Source organism: Thunnus albacares, chromosome 23, assembly GCF_914725855.1.
Source record: "Thunnus albacares chromosome 23, fThuAlb1.1, whole genome shotgun sequence".
Taxonomy (NCBI): Eukaryota; Metazoa; Chordata; class Actinopteri; order Scombriformes; family Scombridae; genus Thunnus; species Thunnus albacares.
This window is the reverse complement of record NC_058128.1, coordinates 14,245,684-14,266,597: the sequence shown is the minus strand read 5'-3', so window position 1 is coordinate 14,266,597 and position 20,914 is coordinate 14,245,684. Positions and strand designations below refer to the sequence as shown.

The 20,914-nt window shown below is 39.4% G+C and overlaps 3 protein-coding genes across 6 annotated transcripts in view; 2 read left to right on the top strand and 1 right to left on the bottom strand.

Annotated features, from left to right (window-relative positions):
* Positions 1 to 1,528, top strand: part of ccdc146 (coiled-coil domain containing 146) — a 48,773-nt gene extending 47,245 nt beyond the window's left edge. For all 3 annotated transcript variants that reach the window (XM_044342824.1, XM_044342825.1, XM_044342823.1), the window contains one exon: positions 83 to 1,528. In XM_044342824.1, the coding sequence (XP_044198759.1) occupies positions 83 to 283 (201 nt within the window). In that variant the 3' untranslated portion in view covers positions 284 to 1,528. The remainder of the gene's footprint in view (positions 1 to 82) is intronic.
* Positions 1,529 to 3,795: 2,267 nt separating this feature from the next.
* Positions 3,796 to 20,914, bottom strand: part of LOC122975096 (gamma-secretase activating protein) — a 37,683-nt gene continuing 20,564 nt past the window's right edge. For both annotated transcript variants that reach the window (XM_044343306.1, XM_044343307.1), the window contains 8 exons: positions 20,419 to 20,514; positions 16,132 to 16,202; positions 15,788 to 15,882; positions 15,016 to 15,135; positions 8,554 to 8,615; positions 6,449 to 6,553; positions 5,629 to 5,725; positions 3,796 to 5,417 (listed from right to left, as the gene is read on the bottom strand). In XM_044343306.1, the coding sequence (XP_044199241.1) occupies positions 5,317 to 5,417; positions 5,629 to 5,725; positions 6,449 to 6,553; positions 8,554 to 8,615; positions 15,016 to 15,135; positions 15,788 to 15,882; positions 16,132 to 16,202; positions 20,419 to 20,514 (747 nt within the window). In that variant the 3' untranslated portion in view covers positions 3,796 to 5,316. The remainder of the gene's footprint in view (positions 5,418 to 5,628; positions 5,726 to 6,448; positions 6,554 to 8,553; positions 8,616 to 15,015; positions 15,136 to 15,787; positions 15,883 to 16,131; positions 16,203 to 20,418; positions 20,515 to 20,914) is intronic.
* On the top strand, positions 8,628 to 13,274 carry LOC122975097 (G-protein coupled receptor 183-like). The gene is made up of 2 exons (XM_044343308.1): positions 8,628 to 12,408; positions 12,609 to 13,274. The coding sequence occupies exons 1-2, from the start codon at positions 11,998 to 12,000 to the stop codon at positions 13,161 to 13,163; spliced, it is 966 nt and encodes a 321-aa protein (XP_044199243.1). The 5' UTR covers positions 8,628 to 11,997; the 3' UTR covers positions 13,164 to 13,274.

Below are 20,914 nucleotides of genomic sequence, written 5' to 3'. Positions count from 1 at the left end.
TCATACATTATTATATATTACATTAAATATTAAACCTGCTGCTTGGTGTGTGTGTGTGTGTGTGTGTGCTTATGTGCTGCAGCTGGCTGAAGAAAACGAGTGGAACCAGTTGCCTAACGGAGAGTACACCACAGCTGAAATCCGTCCCAACGCGTACATCCCCCAGTCCGACCAGCTCCCCCTGCCCAAACCCTACGGAGCCCAGGCCCCCTTCAAACCCTCCCAGCCAGGAGCCAACATGAGACATTTCCGCAAACCGACGCTCAAACCTTTAGAGATATAAAGAGCAATATGCATACATTCAGATTAAGACCACTGTAAATTCATGAACTTGTGGGTGTTAGTATGGATTTATTTTTGTAATCCACACAGTTCACATCAGTGTCCTTCAGGAACATTTCATCTCCACTTGAGGAATCAAATAAAAATTTAAAAGCAAATGCGCATTTCAATTTTAAAAAATATTTTCCTGTGCATTTTCACTGACTTGGCTCTTTCCTATCAAACACTTATTGATCTATCTGCTCCTTCCTCCAACTTCTCTCTGCTTCTCGTGTTTGTTTCCTCACTGTCTAGCTTACCACTGCTGTTTTGTCACGTGTGTGTGTGTGTGTGTACTCCTGAACTGCATCTGGTTGTAATCTTGTTTCCTGTTTTCTTTTTTCTTTTTTTTAATTTACTGGAAAGAGCTTGTTTACACTCTGCTTGCAGCAACACCAAATACTGTAGAGGAGTGGAAGGGAAAACAAGAGAGCACACAGGAAAGATGGAATTTGTAAGTGTGTGTTGTTACATCATGTCCACCAATAAAACATTTTGTTTATTTCTGTACCCAGCAACATATCATGATCGTTTAACTGCTTTTCTTAGATAAATCCATTTCTCGGGGACACTGGAATATTTTTACATACTCTGCCTTGTTGCCATTTTAACCCTCACGCTTCTAATGTCGCTGTTGATGAATAAATTGGATTGGGTTTAAGCTCTAAGCTAGGTTAAGAGTGTCTGCTTAACGCCTGAAATGATAAATGTAAATATAGAGGGGAAGATGAGGCAATGAAAGAGCATAGAAAATGACAAAGAGAGAAGAGAATTTAAATGAGGAGGAACGAGAGATAGATGGCAGTCAGAAAAGACGGCAGAGGAGAGTCAAAGGAAAATATGGAGCTCTAAATGAGGTGGAGAGTTCAGAGTTGGTTACTTGTGACAAAAAAACAAAGTCACATGCTTTCAAAGCTTCTGGAGCTCCATCTGCTGATCTAGCTTGATATCAAAACAGTTTTCTCGTCAGTAGGCGTGTTCTGCTGCTCGTAAGCGTGTGTGGGTTTGCATACCAAGTTTATGTGGGGGCCATTACTGTGTACAGCATGATTCCCAATTACCTCATCTACTTCTGCAGTATAGCCAGGGAGTACATGGAAAGATTTTGGAGTAGCTCGACTAATTTGAAAGCATAGACGTCATGATTTGATACAAAAATATATCCACGTTGTGTTCAGGAGAAAAATAAACATCCATAATAAAATTACATATTGGTGTCATAGTGAATTTATTGTCACAGCACTACACAGAAAACACCTCCCACTAGCCTGAATTGGTTGTAATGGATGAATTATGAATAATACATCTGTAGTTGTAATAACAAATTACTGTAAAGCCACATGTTGCCACAGAAAGTGTATGAAAACTAGTTAGCAAGCTAACAGAGGTCGAATTTGTTAGCTAAAAGTAATACATCATTTAAATAGTTAAAGGATAGAGTAATTTATAAACATGAAATAATGAGCTAAAGTAAATGGCTAAACAGCTAAAAGCAATGGATAAATGGTTGAGCTAATCAGCCTACCTAACATTGATGGATAAAAAACTGAAATAGCTCAAAGTAATGGATAAACAGTTGAAATAATTAGCTATAGACATACCTAAAAGTTTTAGATAGATAAGTAGTTAGCTATGAGTAAGGATAAATGGTTGAAATAATTAGCTAAAAGTTGGACAATAGATGACAATTCTCTGGCTCATACAGTTCTTTTTTCTGTTAACAAGCATTGTCCCTGTCAACAGATGAAAATATAGCTAATGGATAGACATAATTACCTAAAAGTTTTAGATAAATAATTATCTAAAAGTAAGGATAAATGGTTGAAATAATTAGCTTAGCTAATCAGCATCTCGCCAGGGACAATAGATGGAAATGAGCCTTTTAGGCTAACTCTGGCTCATTTAATTCAATTTTTTCTGTTGATTAATGAGCGTTGTCCCTGTCAAATAAATAAAAATAATAAATATATAAAAAATAAGTAATTAATAAACAGTTTAACATAATTACCTAAAGGTTATTGATAAATATCGGTAGTCAGCTAAGTAAGGATAAAAGATTGAAATATTTTGCTAAAAGGAAAAGATGAGGGTACCAAGTGGTAGAAGTAGATACTCAAACTTGACCACACCGACCTAAAGGTTGACAGTTCAATTGTATAAGAAATTATTTGAACAAATGTTACTTATGAACTTTAAAATCAATTGAAATTAATACATTTGGAACATGACGGTATTGATGAAGGGGTACTTGAACTAACAATAGGGATGTTGGGGTACAGACAACCGAACCACTGGTGTATACCGCGTCAAGCTTAGTTTGTGATACATGCTGTGTGAGTCAACTTCTTAAAAGGTTCAAAAAGGCAGCAGGTTGAGTTTATCTGATTCTGAGCAAAACCCTGCCTACCCATGTGGTGATGTGTGTGTGTGTGATCATCAATTGCAGGCTGATGCTGAGAGCTGTCAGATTAATTTAGCCCCTCACTGTTTGTGCTTTATTAGTCGGCTGCATAACACTGTCTGCATAACAGAGTGTGGAGGAGGCAATCAAATGGTGAATGAACAATTTGTTCACATTTTAAAGAAGCATACCCAGAATAGAAATAGTGTGAGCTGATTCCACCCAGGTGGTGGTCAAGGTTTTGAAAAGATTTTGGCATTCATGTAGATAATCCAAAATAAGCATGTATGTGAGCGTGATGGGTGTGTTCCTTCGCTAAATGTGACTCAGCGTGTGATGACTGATGCTGACATTATTTCCTGATTTCTGTGGAACTCTGCTGAGTCTGTCCAAAACACTCTCTTCCACCTCTGCACTAGTTTTTCTATTTGAATGTGAGTTGAGATCATTTCTAAAGTTTTCTCCAAGTTCCACATTGCAATTGGCTCTCAACAAAAAGATTGAAGGAAATTCATTGGAAATTGAGTTAGCCAAGGCCTTAGTGTTACCACAAAACTTGTCAGTGCACCATGTTCTTCAAAAGTATGGCAATAGGAAAGAAAAGTACAGTAATCTTCAAAAAAAAATCTCTTTATTTACAATTCATCATACAAAACTCTTTATGTAAACATAAGAAACGAGTGATTAAGAAATCCCTTTATTTAGAGGAATGTTTTACTTCTCAAATCATATGACATGACATGTAAATATGTAGTATTTAGTCTTAGATGGGGCATAGGGTGCCAACATTCAGACACTATAAGAAGGATTATGAACGAATACTGCACACACACACACACCCCACTGTAACTTCACCACTTACAGTAAAAGCTCCGTCATGATTGAGGGCACACGGCCACCTTATTTAAACCAGACATTTGAGTGTGTGTGTGTGTGTGTGTGTTTGTGTGTTTGTGTGCAGACAGCTAAGCAATGTTGGCGTCTTTTCTTTTTGTTTTTTTATTTCAGTTCACATTATTAACCCTGCACTGTCTGGTTTGGTTTCATGCTTTTTACAGCATTTTGTAGATTGATTTTTGCTATATAAACAAAGTCCACTGCCTTTTTCATTATTTATAACCTAAATTATAAGTAGGGTTAGTAATGGAACATGAATACCTTTTTGATACCAACTAAAATGTGTCAGCAGCACAGAGTATTGACAGCTGTCAACTACCAAAACCTGGTATCATTATCAGGCAATGCATTTTGTTCCTTGATTAGCTAGTTTCTGTTTAAAGTGAGCCTGTATAACTTTTACTGAACAGCTGCCACAACCACAGGTGACAATTACAGGATAATGGTAAATGCTAAAATGCTAAAACATAATGTAACACTAGCAAAAGTAGAGAAGAGTAGGCTCAGTAATGCCATTATAGACGAAAAACCCCTGAGTGTGTTGAGTCAAGCGAGAATGTGTTTTATTGCTTATGAATTCCACTTTTTATGTATAAGAGTAAGAATATTTATTCTTTATAAAGTTTAGTCAGTTTAAATCAGAATCTTAGCCAAACTTCATACAACATTTAACATTTGAGAACTTTGGCTAAAACATTTCAAACGTTTCAAAGTCAGGTATTGTTTGTGCTGTACTGAAACTCAGCTAACATATGTGATTTTCCCTCATACGAATGTCAACATGACATCTTCATAATGATAAATTGCAGTCAGTTTTGCTTAATCCACATCGAAAATATGTCAAATCTTGAAAATCCGTCTACCTCATCTGCTACTCATCACATAATCTCATATATATTTGGTACGAAGTATTAATCAGCGTATCTGTTCATTTGTATATTCAGTTTACAAAAGCTAAATATCCGGCTGTAATTTAGCACTTTAAAAGTGCCAGTTAGTCCCGCTGAGTTATCCCTAAGCCCCTTTAAAAAGTCAAAATCAGATTTAATGCACAGCAGCCACCGAGCAACTGAATCAAGCTACTGTGTCTGCAAAGCTTTTGTCAGCATGTAATCAAGTTGATGGGGTGCAGCAATACAGGAAGCACAGGAGGATAAACAAGTGCGTTTTGATTTATAAATACCGTTTGCAGTATAAAACACCAATGTTCATAAATTGTATAGGAGAGAATGTGGAGAAGTTGCGGAGACATGGGAGAGAATTGTTGCTGCTACAGAAATCGAGTTAATATAAATAGCTGCAGTGAATAGCTACAGTTATTGATTTTCAATAAAAAAAAACAACTTAAAAGCATGTTTCCTTAAATTGAAGATCTGTGTTCCCTATTGTATTAAAGTTTTGGTAGTTTATAAACGGTCTGAAGCAGGGTGTTCCTCTCCGCCTTTCCTTTTTGGGTGTCTCCATCCATCTATCCCTTCATCTCACCCTAATTTGTCAGCAAACAGTGAAAGCTTGTTTATGAGCGCCTTGCCTTTCAATCTTTCCATTCATCTTTCACTCCTCGCCCTCCGTCATCCACCCATCTGTTACTTGTCCTCAAGGCCCAGTCAATGACTGCTCTCTCAAACACATTTTCCCCCTCATCTGTTTCTCCCCTTCAATCCATCCATCCTCTCTCCACCTTTCCTCCCGATTCTTCATTTTTCCTCAAAGCCCAGCAGGATAAGTGTCTGTTTCAGAGCCGTCTCCTCCACAAACCTGGCGTCCACGTTCTCCTGCTCCTCGAACGGGTTCAAGGCTGGAACACAGGAAGAGGAGTTAGACGGAGATATGCGGCATCTTTTTAAAGGATATAACACCAGAAACATCAACAGACACACTTCCTTCCGAGACTGCTGCATTTTGACCAAGCACCCACGCAAAACGTGCACAGAATACACACATTCTGTCTTAATCCTCCAAAGGCCTCTGTATCTAAACCAGGCAGGATATATACAGACACGCGTTACCTTGTTCCTCGATATCAGAGAGCATTTTCGCCAGGTAGGTAAGAGGCAGAAACTCTGGTCTGAAGCCTGGCTTGTCTCTGCTGGTGAATGCAAAGCCCTGAGGAGCAAGGGAAAAACAAAAACACAATTCTGCAGGTTTTTTTCCGGGATACACTCAGTCGAGACAAATCTGCAGCAAAATCCAGAAACTAGTCACCTTAACTCACTTGTCTCCTCTTACAGATAAAGTTGGCCTGCAATTAAACTTTCAGGCAGCCTGCCCTTCCTGTCACCGCACAAAATGCCACTGGCTCTCCACGCCAGTCTGCTACCCAATTAACTGACTGAAAGCAGCCAATAGCATAATGAAGCGGATAGATGTTATGTTAGCTGGGGTCACTGTTTTAACATGTTTAATCAAAAAGGACAAGTAAGACAAGGACAAGGAAGAAATATAATGATTTCTGGAGTTGTTATGGCCGTGACTATTATTCTTATTGTTGATTAATGTTTCTGTTGTCATCATTTAGTCTATATGAGAAAACATTGCAATTCTCCAGAGCCCAAGATGACACCTTGAAACGCACTACATCCTCATATTCTTGCTTCAAAAATGACTTATTGATCAATTAACTCATCATTTAAATTCTAAAAATTTCTGAAATGTCTTATTTTGGAGGATTTTCATGTGTGTCTGGGTGATTCCCCACATAATGGGGTTATTCAGCCACATTGTTTGCTTTTCCTGTAGTGTTTCACGTGTGTGTGTGTGTGTGTGTGTGTGTGTGTGTGTGTGTGTGTGTGTGTGTGTGTGAGAAAGAGAAAATATGTACCATCTTACCTTGTTTTTGTTGCGTTTCTCAAGCAAAGTCTTAACATAATCTCTGGAGATCGAAGCTGAACTGACAGGATGATCCCACATATGGTAGATCCTCTGCTCCATAGGCTTCTCACACACACACACACACACACACACACACACACAAAAACACAAGAGATTACATTTTGGGAATGCAGCTCATGTTGTCTTAAAGCATTATCCCTGGAGCATGTGAACATCTGTCCCTCTCTATTGTGCCAATTGGAACTCCAACCCATTATTGAGGAGTTGACTGCTAATGAGGGATTCCAGGGAGGTCGTATCCTGTCAGTGTTGCGAAATTCACACCGCGGTTATAACAAACACTTACTCAAACAGATTCGACAGGCGTGACCAACAGTAAGAAAAAAAGCAGCTTTTTCCTTAAGTCTGTCTTGCTCTAAACATACTGCCAAATTGACACAGAGCTGCTGGTTTACTGCAAAGATTATTCTTGTATCAAAGGTGAGAAGAAACAAATGGAGCCAGCAACTCACAGAGGAATTTAACTTTTGTACCTCAGCTCATTAATACACATCTTTTCACACTGCATCATCAGGGCTAATATAACTCTGCCTGAGTGTTTCTTTAGGTGTCAGCGTCAGAGTTGAGTTGTTCAAGAGCAACAGCTGTTTTAATTAATGATGGTTACTGACAGTGGGAATCTTATATGTAATTATATGATGATATACAATGTGATATGGTTCTTTTTTCTGGAAGTTAAATAGAGAGGCCATTCATAATTGTGATATTCTATCAACATGTAACAATATAATATGTGTTTCTATAAGAAACACTTTCAAAATCGCTTGACAAAAAAGCTTAGAGATTAGGGCCGCAACTAACGATCATTTTCATTATCAATTAATCTGTCGAATATTCTTTCCATTATTCGATTAGTCGTGAAAAATGCTCTTTATAAATTCAATCTTCAAATGTCTTGTTTTTTCCAAAGACATTCAGTTTATCATCACAGAAGACAAAGAAAACCATAAAATCATCACATTTGAAGAGCTGGAAGCAGCAAATGTTTGGAATTTTTGCTTAATAAACAACTTTTTGACTATCAAAACAGTTGCAGATTAATTTTCTGGCCATGAGATGTGAATGAACTTTCCAAAAAGTAAACAGACCTTGTGATTAGAATTGTTTTGTCATAACTGCTATTTCCAAGGTCAAGAATAAACCTTCAGAGCTCAACTTTGTAATAATGTGTGCAGTGAATATGATGATCATATTGTGCTAGAACATTCAAATAAGCTAAAAAAAAAACCATTTCAATACCTCAACTGTAACATGGACTAAAAGACCTGGAAGAAGCAGGAAGACATTTATGATATATATCGATATTACAATAACCAAATCCATTGCTGTGGTTCAGAAAACTGACAAAACTACTGTGAACTTTTGCAGAAATGTGATGAAAACTTATCATGGGACGATGAAGTATGAATCTCCTACAGTGGGCCGACATCTCCTGTTTTCAAATTCTTGTGTGTGTGTACCTGCTAAATCTCTCCTGCCTGCCAAACTCACCCAACAAAGGTCTGACGGGCAGGAAACAGAACAGAGACACTAAACACTCAACATTCCTCTGATCACAATGCGGACGGAACACACACACACACTCATCAGCCGGTTACACAAGTGCTTTGTGATTGGCTTGAGGGGGGCTTGAGGGAGATGAGACCTAAAATAACTTCGAACTCTTAATTGGACTAGAATGGGAAGTTTCGGGCGAGAACCATTCGAGAGAAGATCAAAACTTCCCCCTCACTAATAGATGGGATTATAATAGCCTTGTGCATTGTTTTTACTCCTCATAACATCCAGGTTGAAAAATTCACTCCAGTCGAGCACTGGTGCATTTCAGCTCAGTCCTCCAAGTTTGTCCACACTGCATGTCATTATCTGGATGGCTGATCTTGTGCGAAGAGTTAAAAAAAAAAAAATTGGAGTAATTACATTGGATAGAAAAGGTTGAATGCTTTTCTTTTTCCTTTAATCATTTCCTCTTAGACAAAATCTAAACTACTCCCAACCCTGCATGAAAAAACTTGTTAGGACACACACACACACGGAAGTACCTCAGGGAGCCTCTTGAGTATGCTGAACTTCAGTTTCTCATTGGCATCACTGTTGTCCAAATCTATACGCAGAGAAAAGAGAGGAGACATGGTGCTAATTACTCTTCTGACCAAAAGTAACATCATTTGGGACATACTTTCTCTCTGCACTTGTATATCTAAATTAATTGCTTAAAATACTTGGAAAGGAAAGATCAATAAAAAGTCAGTAGTTGCATTTTCTGAAAACACTCCTTGAAAAATACAATCAGCAAAATCCCAGATTGCTTACTGGTCAGCAGAGAAAGGTTATGTTTGTAGTGGGCAGTTCCTAGGTGTTAAGAGTGACCTATAACTGCTATTAGCAAATGCTGCTGCAAATGAGATAATTATCTTGATGGATTTCCATGAATTAAAAGAAGCATTAGAGTAATATTTCACTTGGACAGTGTATTGGCGCACAAAGCTTCATGATCAACCATGCAAAGAGGACTATGAGTCAGCACATGTTTCTTGTCTTTACGTTAAAGTCCAACTGAAAACATCATTTAATTATCACTCTTTGCAATCAAAAATAATGTTTTTTCAATGTATTCCAATGTAAGTTCTGGAAAAATATCAGAAATGCTCCTTTTTGTCTCAGCTGCATGAGGGTCGTGACATTCAGTAATTGACATTAGCTGGCAGGCTAGCGGTGTTTCACCATACAGAAGAGAGACAAAGTAAACAAACTGCTGTAGCTACAAGTCATGAACAGACAGTGTGTCGCTAAAAAGGATTCTGAGGAGCAATGATCAAACCAGCATCTAACGGGTCCAAAGCAACATTTGCATGTATGTTTACATGTTGTTTAATGTGCTGCAACTGAGCAACGAACTAGCTTTCTAGCTAACGTAAGTTAGCAGGGCACTTTTCTCAGGTGAATGTTTGTGTGGTAGCTCGTTCAACAAGCTAAGGTGCAGGACAAGATGTGCATTCTGGTTTGTGAGTTAAAGAAGAACGAGACTTTAGCAAGAAAGCTAATGTGGGTTGTTGCTCACAGTCTGTGGCTCTTGTGTTGTGTAGCAGGATGCTATCAGGCTCAGTGTGACCACATGTTCTGCCTGTGATTGAATGCCACGTTATCGCTTTATGCAAGACTTGATTTACTGTATTTAGATAAAGACAACAGGTCACCACCCCCCACTTTTTGCCACACCATGAGAGTAAATTCTGCCTGGCAAATTTTGGCCTGACACCAAATAAAACAGACCAGGATCTTGCTTCAGCTCCTCTTGGATGACTCTCAAGTGCTCCTAGGGCATACTGGGAGATGTAGTCCATCTAGTATTTCCATCTCATTTCTGACTGTATCCTTATGAGGAGGAGAATCTGCCTGAACTCATTCCTCAATATATGGACCAACAGAAGATAAACTCAAAGTTCTTCCAAAACTTAGGCACCATTACTGCAGCTGCTGCACCTAATCATCTTTTTTGCCCATTAGTACTTGAACTAGCACAAGTTGTTAACCCATTGTTGGATATCACAGACTGAATTACCATTTAGTTTTTTTCTTTTTCATCATTTGTGGGCAGCATTTCAGACGTCTGGAACAAGGCTAGGGATTATTTGGAAATTCTAGATGAGAATATATGTTTGTGTGTGTGTGTGTAATGAGGCAGAAAGTGTACACCTATCCAGCCAATTACCCTGGCTAAAAATAAAGGAGAATTTTAAATAGATATATAGATATTTGATTAATCCCCAGGGAGAAGTGACGCATGAACCCTTTCACTTCAAAGTCCGAAACATCCTTTTCTCTCACTTTGAAGTTTGAAACTATTTGGATTCAGTCCCTTAAATAATCTTTTCATCTTCGAGGATCTTTGTTTGTCCTGTCCATGAGAAAGAACCTCGTAAACTACAACAAGATCAAGAATGTCAAGGAAGGCCAGATATTTTGGTTCGGTTGATCTCCATGCCAAGTCATGATTTTTGGCCTTTGAACAGTGTATTGTCTGTGGTATGAAATCCACACCAAGGCATACAAAGTATTTTAAGCAGGACATAAGAATTTACAGGTTCCATGACATACTGTATCTTAGCATGTATAGATGAAAATAAGTGTCATATTACAGTAAATTACATATTATTAACTGCGCCAGAGCCGTTCACATCTGTTCATCACAGTTACCATCCTGTGGGTTTGGAGGGTTTCCATTTTCTGGGGTAATTCTGAAAGTAGTTCATTACAGGTGATGTATCATAAAGTATGAGCCATCTGGCTGACTGTGGTAATACTAAAAATATCATATGATTTAGAGCAGTTGAAAAAAACAACTAATTTCTTCTATTACTAAAAAGAAATACAAATGTGTTATTTTTTGATTGTGATTTAAAGGCATCAACTAAATGGAGAGTGTTTAATTAAAATAGTTCATTTTCATTTTAAATATAATTCTGTTATTGCTGCGTATTTGCAAGTAAGATGCCTGCAAAGTGACGCTGAATCAGAAACAAACTTCTCAGGCGTCTATTTTCAGCACATCAGAGACCCAATTTCCACCAAAATACCAAGAACCAACTTTGCACAGCCTCATTTTGATGAACCTCTCACCACTTTATCGTGCTTGTCCTCATGCAAACCAAATTTCAAAGTCAGAAAAATACAAAACTCTGCGCTGGTCGTTGAAATGAAAATAGGGCCCTAACAACCACACTAGCTTCTCTGTGAGGCAATACTTAGGCACAGCAGAGCTTTGCATGCCAACATGCTCACAGTGAAATAGATAGATTCTTTATTATCCTTCAAGGAAATTTGTTGCCACAGTCTGTACAGAGCCTCACATGAATACATAGATACACAAATACAGTACACATCCACAACATAACTACATGAAAGACATAGCAGAGGGGACAAAACTCCTGCCATAACTTTTCCAGCCCATTTCCAGGCCAAGGATCTGTATCTGCGACCAGATGGAAGCAGTATGAAGAATGGGTAGAGGGGGTGCATGGGGTCATGTACGATGTTGTGTGCTCTGCATGTGATAGCTTTGCTGTTGAGGTCTGAGAGGTTGGGGGTGGGGAGGCCAATAATTTTGGAGGCATTTTGTATGATGTGCATGAGTTTGCACATAGACACAACACCATGGTCATGTTCCTAGAAACTCTGATTTCAGTATTGATCCTGATATTTCATATATTCCAAAAAGTGGGAGTCAAATGTTCACAGCAGGTATACTGTAGTTTTGATAGAACTGAAGCTGACTTCTTGGAAACAGCAAACCTTCATACACACCAAAACCACAGACCAGTAGAGTGTAGGTATAAGAGCTAGGTAGTGGGTGTCTTCATCTCAGTCACAGAAAGGGAAACCAGGACACACAGCCTGGGCTCGACACAAGAGGAGGCATTACTATCTTTTTAGATTGACTTCAGTCTCGTCACTTCTTCATCTTTTTCCATCACTCCCCTTCCACGATGACCGATGACGGCAGCTTCAACACCTCTTTCTCCATCTTCTGTAACTCCTCTACCAACTGCTCCAACTCCACCTCAGGAATACCTTCAACCTCCGACCTCTATCCCTGGTACACTGTTGCTGGTGTGATTATTGCAGTCAGTTGCCTGTTGGGTGTGCCTGCTAACATCGCCATAATAGTAAAACTCTGCCACCGTCTGCACGGCTCATCCATCTCGCAGCGCCTCTTCTTCAGCCTGGCAGTGTCGGACCTCCTCTGCCTGCTCTGCCTGCCTGTTGCTGTTGTCATTTTCTATAATGGACCGCATTTGACACATGAAGTCTGTCAACTTCTCATTTATTTCTTCTTTTTCTGCATGACCTCGGACTTGAACATTCTGGTGCTGATAAGCATCCAGAGGTACTACCAGGTATGTAGCCTCCAATCCCACAAGGTTTTTTCATTTGTAGGCACAAAGACAGAAGTAGCACTATGTATTTTTCTTGAATTCTTTTTAAATGTCTGATTCAAGATGTTTCCAATCAACGGTGATTTTAACCAAAAATCAGTCAGTACAGATATATGTAATGACAGAGACATGAAACTAAAACTGTCCATTTTATTTGCCAGGTTCTTCACCCCAAAAAGTGGGACGAGCTTCGCCGGAGATGGCAGCGGGTTATACTGTCCAGTGTGTGGCTTCTCGGAGCCCTTGTAGCTCTTCCTGTTGTGTTTTCACTGATAGACGCGAAAACCGTGACAGAGCAGAACGACGGTCGTTCCTGCAAGAATCAGAGGATCACACCTGTGCTCGAAGCAGTGTATATTTTATTCATAGTTTTCAGCCACCTAGTCTTGTTGACCTTCTACCTGCTACTCGTTAGAGGGCTCAAAAATAATCAAATGCCTAACAAGAAAGACCCTAGTGGTAGATTTACTAAACTTTTCATTCGAATAATCGCCGTCTCCCTGGTTGTTGCCCTTCTTCCTCTCATTCTCCGCGTGCTGTATGTGGCCGCGCTCTTCACAGCATCAGACGACCTGATGCTTATTAGTAGGAAGTTGACGTTTGTGGAATGTTTTTACTTTTTCGGTCACTGTCTGAATCCATTCCTGTATTTCTTTTCCTCACGGCATCAAAAGAGAGACAGCGACATGAAGAGAAAGACTTTTATTGACCCTTAATGACATCTAATATCACTCCTGTATTGCAGTATCATATTTTAAACTTCTTCACACTCTGTAAACTGAATATCTTTGGATTTTGGAATGTTGATCAGACAAAACAAGACATTTAAAGACATCGCCTTGAACGTTTTTCTCTATTTTCTTATATTTTGTCGGCAAAACGATGAATTGAGAAAATAATCAGCAGATTAATTGATAATGAAAATAAGCAGTTGCAGCCCTACTTCAGACTGTGGTGTCATAGACATTGAAACAAGGATCTAAATGATGGACTTGGAAATACTGAATGCAGTACATCCCTTTTTGTATTTACTCTTGTATAGAAATGTGTTATTTTCCGGTTTATTGCAGCTGCCTCTGTTATCTGTTATATCCACACTGTGTTATTATCTCTATACTTTTAATTATTACAGCATAACTTATTGTATATCCTCCATTTTCACTATGTATTGCTGTTCATTTCAAACTAATAATATTTTACATCATACTCTCTTTGCATCCATTTTTCTTTTCCTCTATGTACAAAACACACATGATGTACAATAAGTAATACAACCACATCCACTGGCATAAAACATTTAAGCAATGATTATTTGATTGAAGTATTTCAGAGGAAAAAGCTCTAAAAACCCACTGTGCACTATCTGCTCTGTACCGAACGGTAAAAAGACACAGTTAATGACTAGCTGGTGAAGCTAGTGCAGCATTTAGCAACTAAAGAGCCAGATATTTCCCTCATGAGTTGGTAGAGAGCAAAAACAATGCTAAAAGAAACGTTATTTTCACCAGAAGGACAGAAATATGACTCCACATGAATGAAAATGTTGCTAGATGTGTAAATAAGCAACTGTTTGCCAACAAGTTCAACATATCAACTTAAAAAGTGATGATATGTCAGTGTTGTGTTCACAGCATGTTTCCGCTACCCCAAGGTGGCCAAAATGCTTAATGCAGGTTTAAAATGATAAACATTCTACAAAACTCAACAGATTTAATTGACTGAAGAAAATAATTAGCGTGTTTAGTGTTTACTGGGTATAGTTTTTGTTGGCTATACAAGTGGATTTTATGCTGATGTTGCTGCATCTGCCATCTGTGTGTGTGTGTGTATGTGGTTTATGTGGCCACTGTGCCAGGCTATGTTCAGGTGTCATTTTTAACATTACTGAGCATGGTCCTGGTTAACCTCTATCCATACACTTGATTAATGATGCTGTTGCGTCTGTTGGCTGATGGTGTGTGCGTGTTTGTGTGTGCGTGTGAATATGTGGTAGCCGCCGTGCCAACCTATGCGATGCTGTTAATGTGCGTCTCGGTATCTGTAACATCACCAAGGCTTGTATGATTAAACTGTGGTGCATTCAGGCAAGTATAGTTGTACTGGCCTATTTTGGTTAACATGCGTTTCAGAACCTATTAACAGCCTATGATTGGTCTTAGACAGGCTAGGCCCACCTGATTTTCTCTATGCCCTCCCACCCTGTGATTATGCTACAAGCCTGTGCTACTGACCAGTACTCTTTTCTTCCATTTCCATATCAGGTTCTCTGGGAGATTCGTAATAGCCCTAAATAAAATACATTACCCAGGGGGCACTACGTGATGCTCACCTGTTCCCACCTGCGTGCTTTTCTCTGTCGGCACACAATGAAGCTAGTTTACATAGTCATTTTTTTTTTACTCTAATAATTGAAATGGTCGTCCCCTTGATTAAATAAATATATGTTGTGAACATCAGCAATATTTCCTAGTATACACACGCCAACATGTAAATAAGGGGAGCACTGAGACTTATTTTTTTCTATTTCAAGCGATGCATGCAAATATTTAGCACTGTGTTCATGTTTACCTGTCATGAGCCGAGACACAAAGGTTTCAGTGAGCTGCAGGAAACCGTGGTCTATGTACTGCAGGAAGGTGTGACGAGGGAGGCAACGCACAGCAAACACTGCTAACAGGGTGTGATAGCCTGGACAGAGACAGAGAGAGATAAAGGTAGGGCAGAGGCAGAAAAAGAAGAAGAGACCGAAGCTTTTCATTTTTCCTCAAAACATAAATAACAAAAACCAAAAATAAAATAAAGCCACCACCCCCCCTTCTGTACTGTTAATACAAATGTACACCTGGCTGCACAATCTCTGACAGCAATGTGTCAGAGATTGTGCAATTTATATTTACCAAAGGGAACTTGACTCAGCTTGCCTGCAGTTCGTAGTGATGAAGCTACTGAGAATTCACACTCACATTTAACTTGCCTTTCTTCAGGGCATTTCTCGTTTCCTTTTTTCAAACAGTTTAGGATTTGAACCCATAAAACTTTTACTCATGAGCAGCTAAAATTCAGATAAACTGTCAGGCAACGTCATGGGACTGCGTTACAGGGGGTTTCTTCCGCAAATATTGGAAAATGAATTCAAATTTTTGAAAATGTATTCACACTCTGCTTTACCCATGTCTGCACTATGCTAATGTTTAACATATTTTTGGTTATATTAGTGTTGAAGAGAGCAAGTCTGTTGTCCCTCAGTGCAACAAACACACATTGTTATTCTGGCTGAGATGGAGACAGACTGGATTATAACAGCTAAAAGCGTGTGTGTGTGTGTGTATGTGGATCGTACCAGGTGGGAGGGGCAGGCACAGACCCCTCGTGGCTTCCAGGATCCGAAACATGAAGTGAAACACGGACCATTCTGCTGGACTGCCCTGCTGTGTGCTGTAACACGCACGCACACACACATACACACAGAAAAATTCAGGATTGTTACATAACGATCACGAGAAGAGGGGTCGTGGGCTATCTGCACATGTGGACACACACACACAGCGGGGAGTGCGCACACATGCATGAAGATGAACACACACATTCTGTCAGCGCTTTATACATTACATTACGTACATTAGTTGGAAACATGACTGAAGGACTTTAAAAGGAGGCGCACACTGATGAGAGAGGGCTACTCACAGGCACAAAACACGGGGGCCCAGTTTGTACTTCAGCCAGACTGACTCCAGCATGTGTCTGATGAGCTCCAGCTAAACACACATACACACACATTAGTGGTTTGGAAAGGAGATGCTCCATTACATTCAAATGAAACATTTTCTTCGACTTGCAGCTGAAGGCAAAAGCCTGGAAATTTTGCACATTTTGCATCTTATCTGAAAGATCTGAAAAAAAAACACATAACTTATTCAGTTTTCTGGCATTTCTGTTGGTAGAAATGCACACTTGTTCCTCACTTCCCTCTTTTTATTTTCCCTACTTCCCATTTTCATTTCCACCGAACAAGAGTAACGCAGTGGATCACACGTTACGGCATGCACACGCTCGACCACATCGTTTCACCACACATCTGTCAGCATCCGGGATCATTCGACTGCACTTGACTCATCTGAACCGTGCCCGCTGCATGCTGGAACACACACACACACACACACGCCTCTTTCCACGAATGACCACTCTTTCATCTCGTGTAGAATAACAGGAAGACGATCTGCCTCATTCACATCCTGCACATCAGTGGGAAACCCTCCTCCTGCCCCCTCACAACTCCCCCCCCCTCCCCCCTCTCCCCCCTCACACCCCAACACTCTCCAAACGTCGACAGTTAAGTCCTCCCGTGACCTCAGTGGGAATTTTAATTAGATTCACTTATGTAACAGACTTGCATACAAGAGGTGTTGAAGGCAGAGGTAATAATAGGCTCCTCTGGGTTTTTTTTAATTCTCCTGCACAGATGCATGTCTTTACATTTTTTACATTGTTTCAATATATTCTTTTTTAAAGTGCATCACTGCAAAAATCACAAAAAATAATCTTATTTCACACTGTCTGTGTTTAATTTGTCTTATTGACTGTACATAAGAGAGGGAATGGATCCCCAAAACACACAGCAAGACACACAGATGATCCTGTATCCCTCCCTGAAGTCTTAACTTTGTTAATGGTGGTGACAGGCTGAAAAACTATTAAACAGAGAAAGTTTGGATTTGTGATATGTATGTCAAAGTATATCCTACTGTAATGATCATACTGTATGTTTGTAACTGTGCAAACCAATTTCCCTCTCAGATAGACATATTAATCAATATTGATTCATTTATTTTTCTGTTTAATTGTATTTTTGGTTCTTTTGTCATTATATTTTATTTCTTTTTTCTTCAATTTTTATTGATTACTTATTATTTATATTATATATGTCTCTATTATTATGTTACTTTTTCTTATACTGTTTCAAAAAATCCATGTGTGTAAGTCTTCATTACTAATATCTGTGATTTATAAAGTTCAATCTTTAAGTGACCTGATTACATAATCAGTGTAATGAGTGGAGCCAGATGTTGCTGTGCAGATTCACATGTGTGTGGTTGAAACTTATGTTTATATTCACTTTGTCTGTGTGTGTGATTGTTGGACCCTGAGGAAGACCAGAGTTCGGTCTTGTTTTTAATAATCTAGCCACAATAATAAAGGTTTTTTAACTTATGTGCTCTAACACAGCAGTGTTCCTTGATTTTTCAGGAGAATCCATCCCGTCTCTCATTGACAGTGGTTGGTTACCTGTGCCTACCTCCCTTGTTTTTTTATTATTTGTCATATTGAATTTGTCACAGGGATTTATTTTGGCTGCTCTACAATCAAGAAAGTAATGCTCCAAGAGTCAAAACTTGCTGTTCAGTTCTTCCACTGGTCTGTTAACAGGTAGCGACTTCTCAAGCAAAATAAATTATTCAAAGTCTGATTTGATTCTTTTTCAGCTTACATCTCTTGTGCTTGTTGCTGATGTAATCCGGATCCCTGAAGATCAGTGAAAAGGATAAAAATATGTAGCTGAGATGTTTTTCAGCTGAAAAAAAAAGGCAAACAAAGGGCAAACAAGTGATTTAAAGCCACAGACTAATACATAGTATTCCCCATGTGGCTTTCTATTAGAATAAAATCTAGAATCAGTGATTTCTCTTAATGAGCCTTGGCTCCACAAAGACTGGATTTACTCAGTGTGGGTCCCCTGCTGAGGAGAAGTTTAATAACCTTGGGTATAGAATAACTAATTAAAAATATTCCATCCTATTTCAATTCATTTCATTACTTTAAATATATATTCCTGCTTTCAGCAATTCATATTCTGTTATTAACAGGTTGTTCTTTGTCCTAACATCGGCTGTGTTATGAAAAGGGATGTATCTCAGTTGTCTGTAGCAACAGGGAGAAGAAATAAATAACTATGACGATAATGTACTGCGGAACTGTAATCTATCATAGCAGAAGTTCCCTGGCTCTTAAAAGCTGTAATCTATTTCACCTCCAATTTCTCCCCTGTGTCAACGCAGCCATTAGTCTCAATAAGCACTGACAAGAGGGGGAGATGTTCTTTATTTGTGGAAGGGAAGTCAGCCGTCTTCACAACAGTACCACCCTGAGTTTTAAAGTATGAGTCAGTTTGATGTGGAGGCACATCACCCGGCCGGTGGGTTAGTCGACTGATCTTTAAGTAAAACGTCCCTCAAGGCTGTTTCTTATGGGTCCTTGTGTGGGTATGTTTTAATAAGTCTGCCTCCCAGGATGAGAGACTTTTTTCACTCTCACAGGGCTGAATAAATTTTGAAGGCTGAAGGCTGAAGACTGAAGGTCTGAAGGCGCAGGTTCAAACTCATGATCCTGTCACAGCGAGCTGAGCCATCGACTGATCCAGCTGTGGGCAGGGAGGATTTCTTTAGTCTTTTTTTTTTAAAACTCTGTCATTTGCAATTCCATAAAGTCCCCAAACGTGGTGCATCCTGCTTTCTATTCAATTCCAGCCTTACCCTTGGCCTGATTTAATACTGTTGTGTTGATATATGCTCTACGTCTGCTTTCAGTGACTCCTAGCTGTGAGGGGATTTACCTCCCAGGAATACTAAAGACAGGCTTTACAGAACCGACAGCCTCTATAGGTTACTGAGACGGAGAGTGGTTACGTCCTTCTACTTGGTTATGTATCCCACCTGCTGCTCTTAGGGCGGATACCAAAGGCACAGGTTTAGCTAGAAGTAGGGACATAATTCTAAAACCAAACTATATATACACATTTAGATAGTATAGCAAAAAATATGTTTATAAATGCTATGTAACCATCTGTATTGTTAAATGAATGGTTCAATATTTTGGGAAATATGCTAAATTTGCTTTCTGGCAGAGATTTAGATGAAATAATAAGTTAATATGAAGCTACAGCCAGCAGCTGTTTAGCTTAGCATTAAGACTGGAAACAAGGGTAAACTGCTAGCCTGGTTCTGTCAGAGGGGAACAAAGTCCAACTTTTAGTTCCTTCAAAGCTCACTAATTAACACATTAAATCACATCTGTACAAAAAGTAAAACAACAACTCTCTGCCAGAAAGCAAATAAGTGCATTTCCCAAAATCACTGCCTTAACTTGGACTGATGCTTGATTCTAGCATCTTTTTTGGAGAATATTAACTGAAAATAAAAACAGTGATGATGATAATTCTTACAATAATGATTTTTGCCCACAAAACACACAAAAGTACTTGTTTCAGTACCTGCCTTCTTCCTCTCTGGATACACACCCTAAAACTTAAGGCAGGACAGACTCTATGTAGCCTGAGAGGCGAAACCCACAGCTGAAACAGTCGCTGCATCACTTGCTGCTGCTCTGAACTCATGGTGATAATTGAGGGTATCTTAGATGAGCATTTGAACAATTTTATCAGCTGCTCTTCAGACAGTCAGACCACACTGTTCAGAAGGATTTTAGTGAGAAAAAAATCTAACTAAATTAAAGTGGGTGGGAACAAAAATAGGAATCCCCCTTGTGGAAGCCATGCCCTTGGTGGACACACAAAGCTAAAAAAACAGAAAAAGAAAAAGTCACTGAGTGGTTGAGGATTCCTGTCAGAGCACTGATGCCTGTTTTACAGGTCTGAACCAGAGGCAACCTGCTGACTTCCTGCAACCTCTCTTAGCTGAAGAGCACACATCCATCTGTGAGCTCTGTCAACCATTTAACTAAAGTGGAAAACCTGCTGCCTTTTCCACTGACTGATCTTTGCTGAGAGCGTCATTTAACCTTCCCGGAAAAAGAGCAAGGGGAAACATTAAATAAATATAACTTGAAGAACTATGTGCCTTTAAAAGAAAAATTGCATAGGGATATAGAGAGCTCCTGGACCTCTCTCTATCTCCTACCAACACACACACACACACACACACACACACACACATACACATACAAATACAGTGTACCAACCAGCTTGGCTACATAGCTGACAACCAGGGAGTCGATCTTCTTCTTCCCCAATCGAGGCACGTGTCTGTTGAGATGCTCTCGCAGCTTGTCCACTGTCTAAAATGCAAGAAACACACATAATATTTTTTTTTTTTGTACATGTATGTGTGTGTGAATGTTTTTAGCATACTTTGCTGTGCACTCAGCAGGGTCAAAATGAGTTCACCTCGACTTTTCCCTCGACTACAGTGTCCCAAAATTGATTTAACCATGGAGAGGAAAGAGGAGAGGAGAAGGAGAAGAAGAAATCTGTGGAGAGGACAAACAGAAAAGAAGAGGAGTGAAGGTCTAAAAACGGTGTCAACTTGACAGAATGACCTGATATCCTTCAGGGAGGAGGAGGAGGAGGAGGAGGAGAGGGGAGTGAGGATAAGAGAGAAGGAAAGAGAAAAAGGAGTGATTACAGAAGAGGAAGATGGAAGCAAAGAGAGGGAGGGAGGGGTGAAAGAAAGATGGA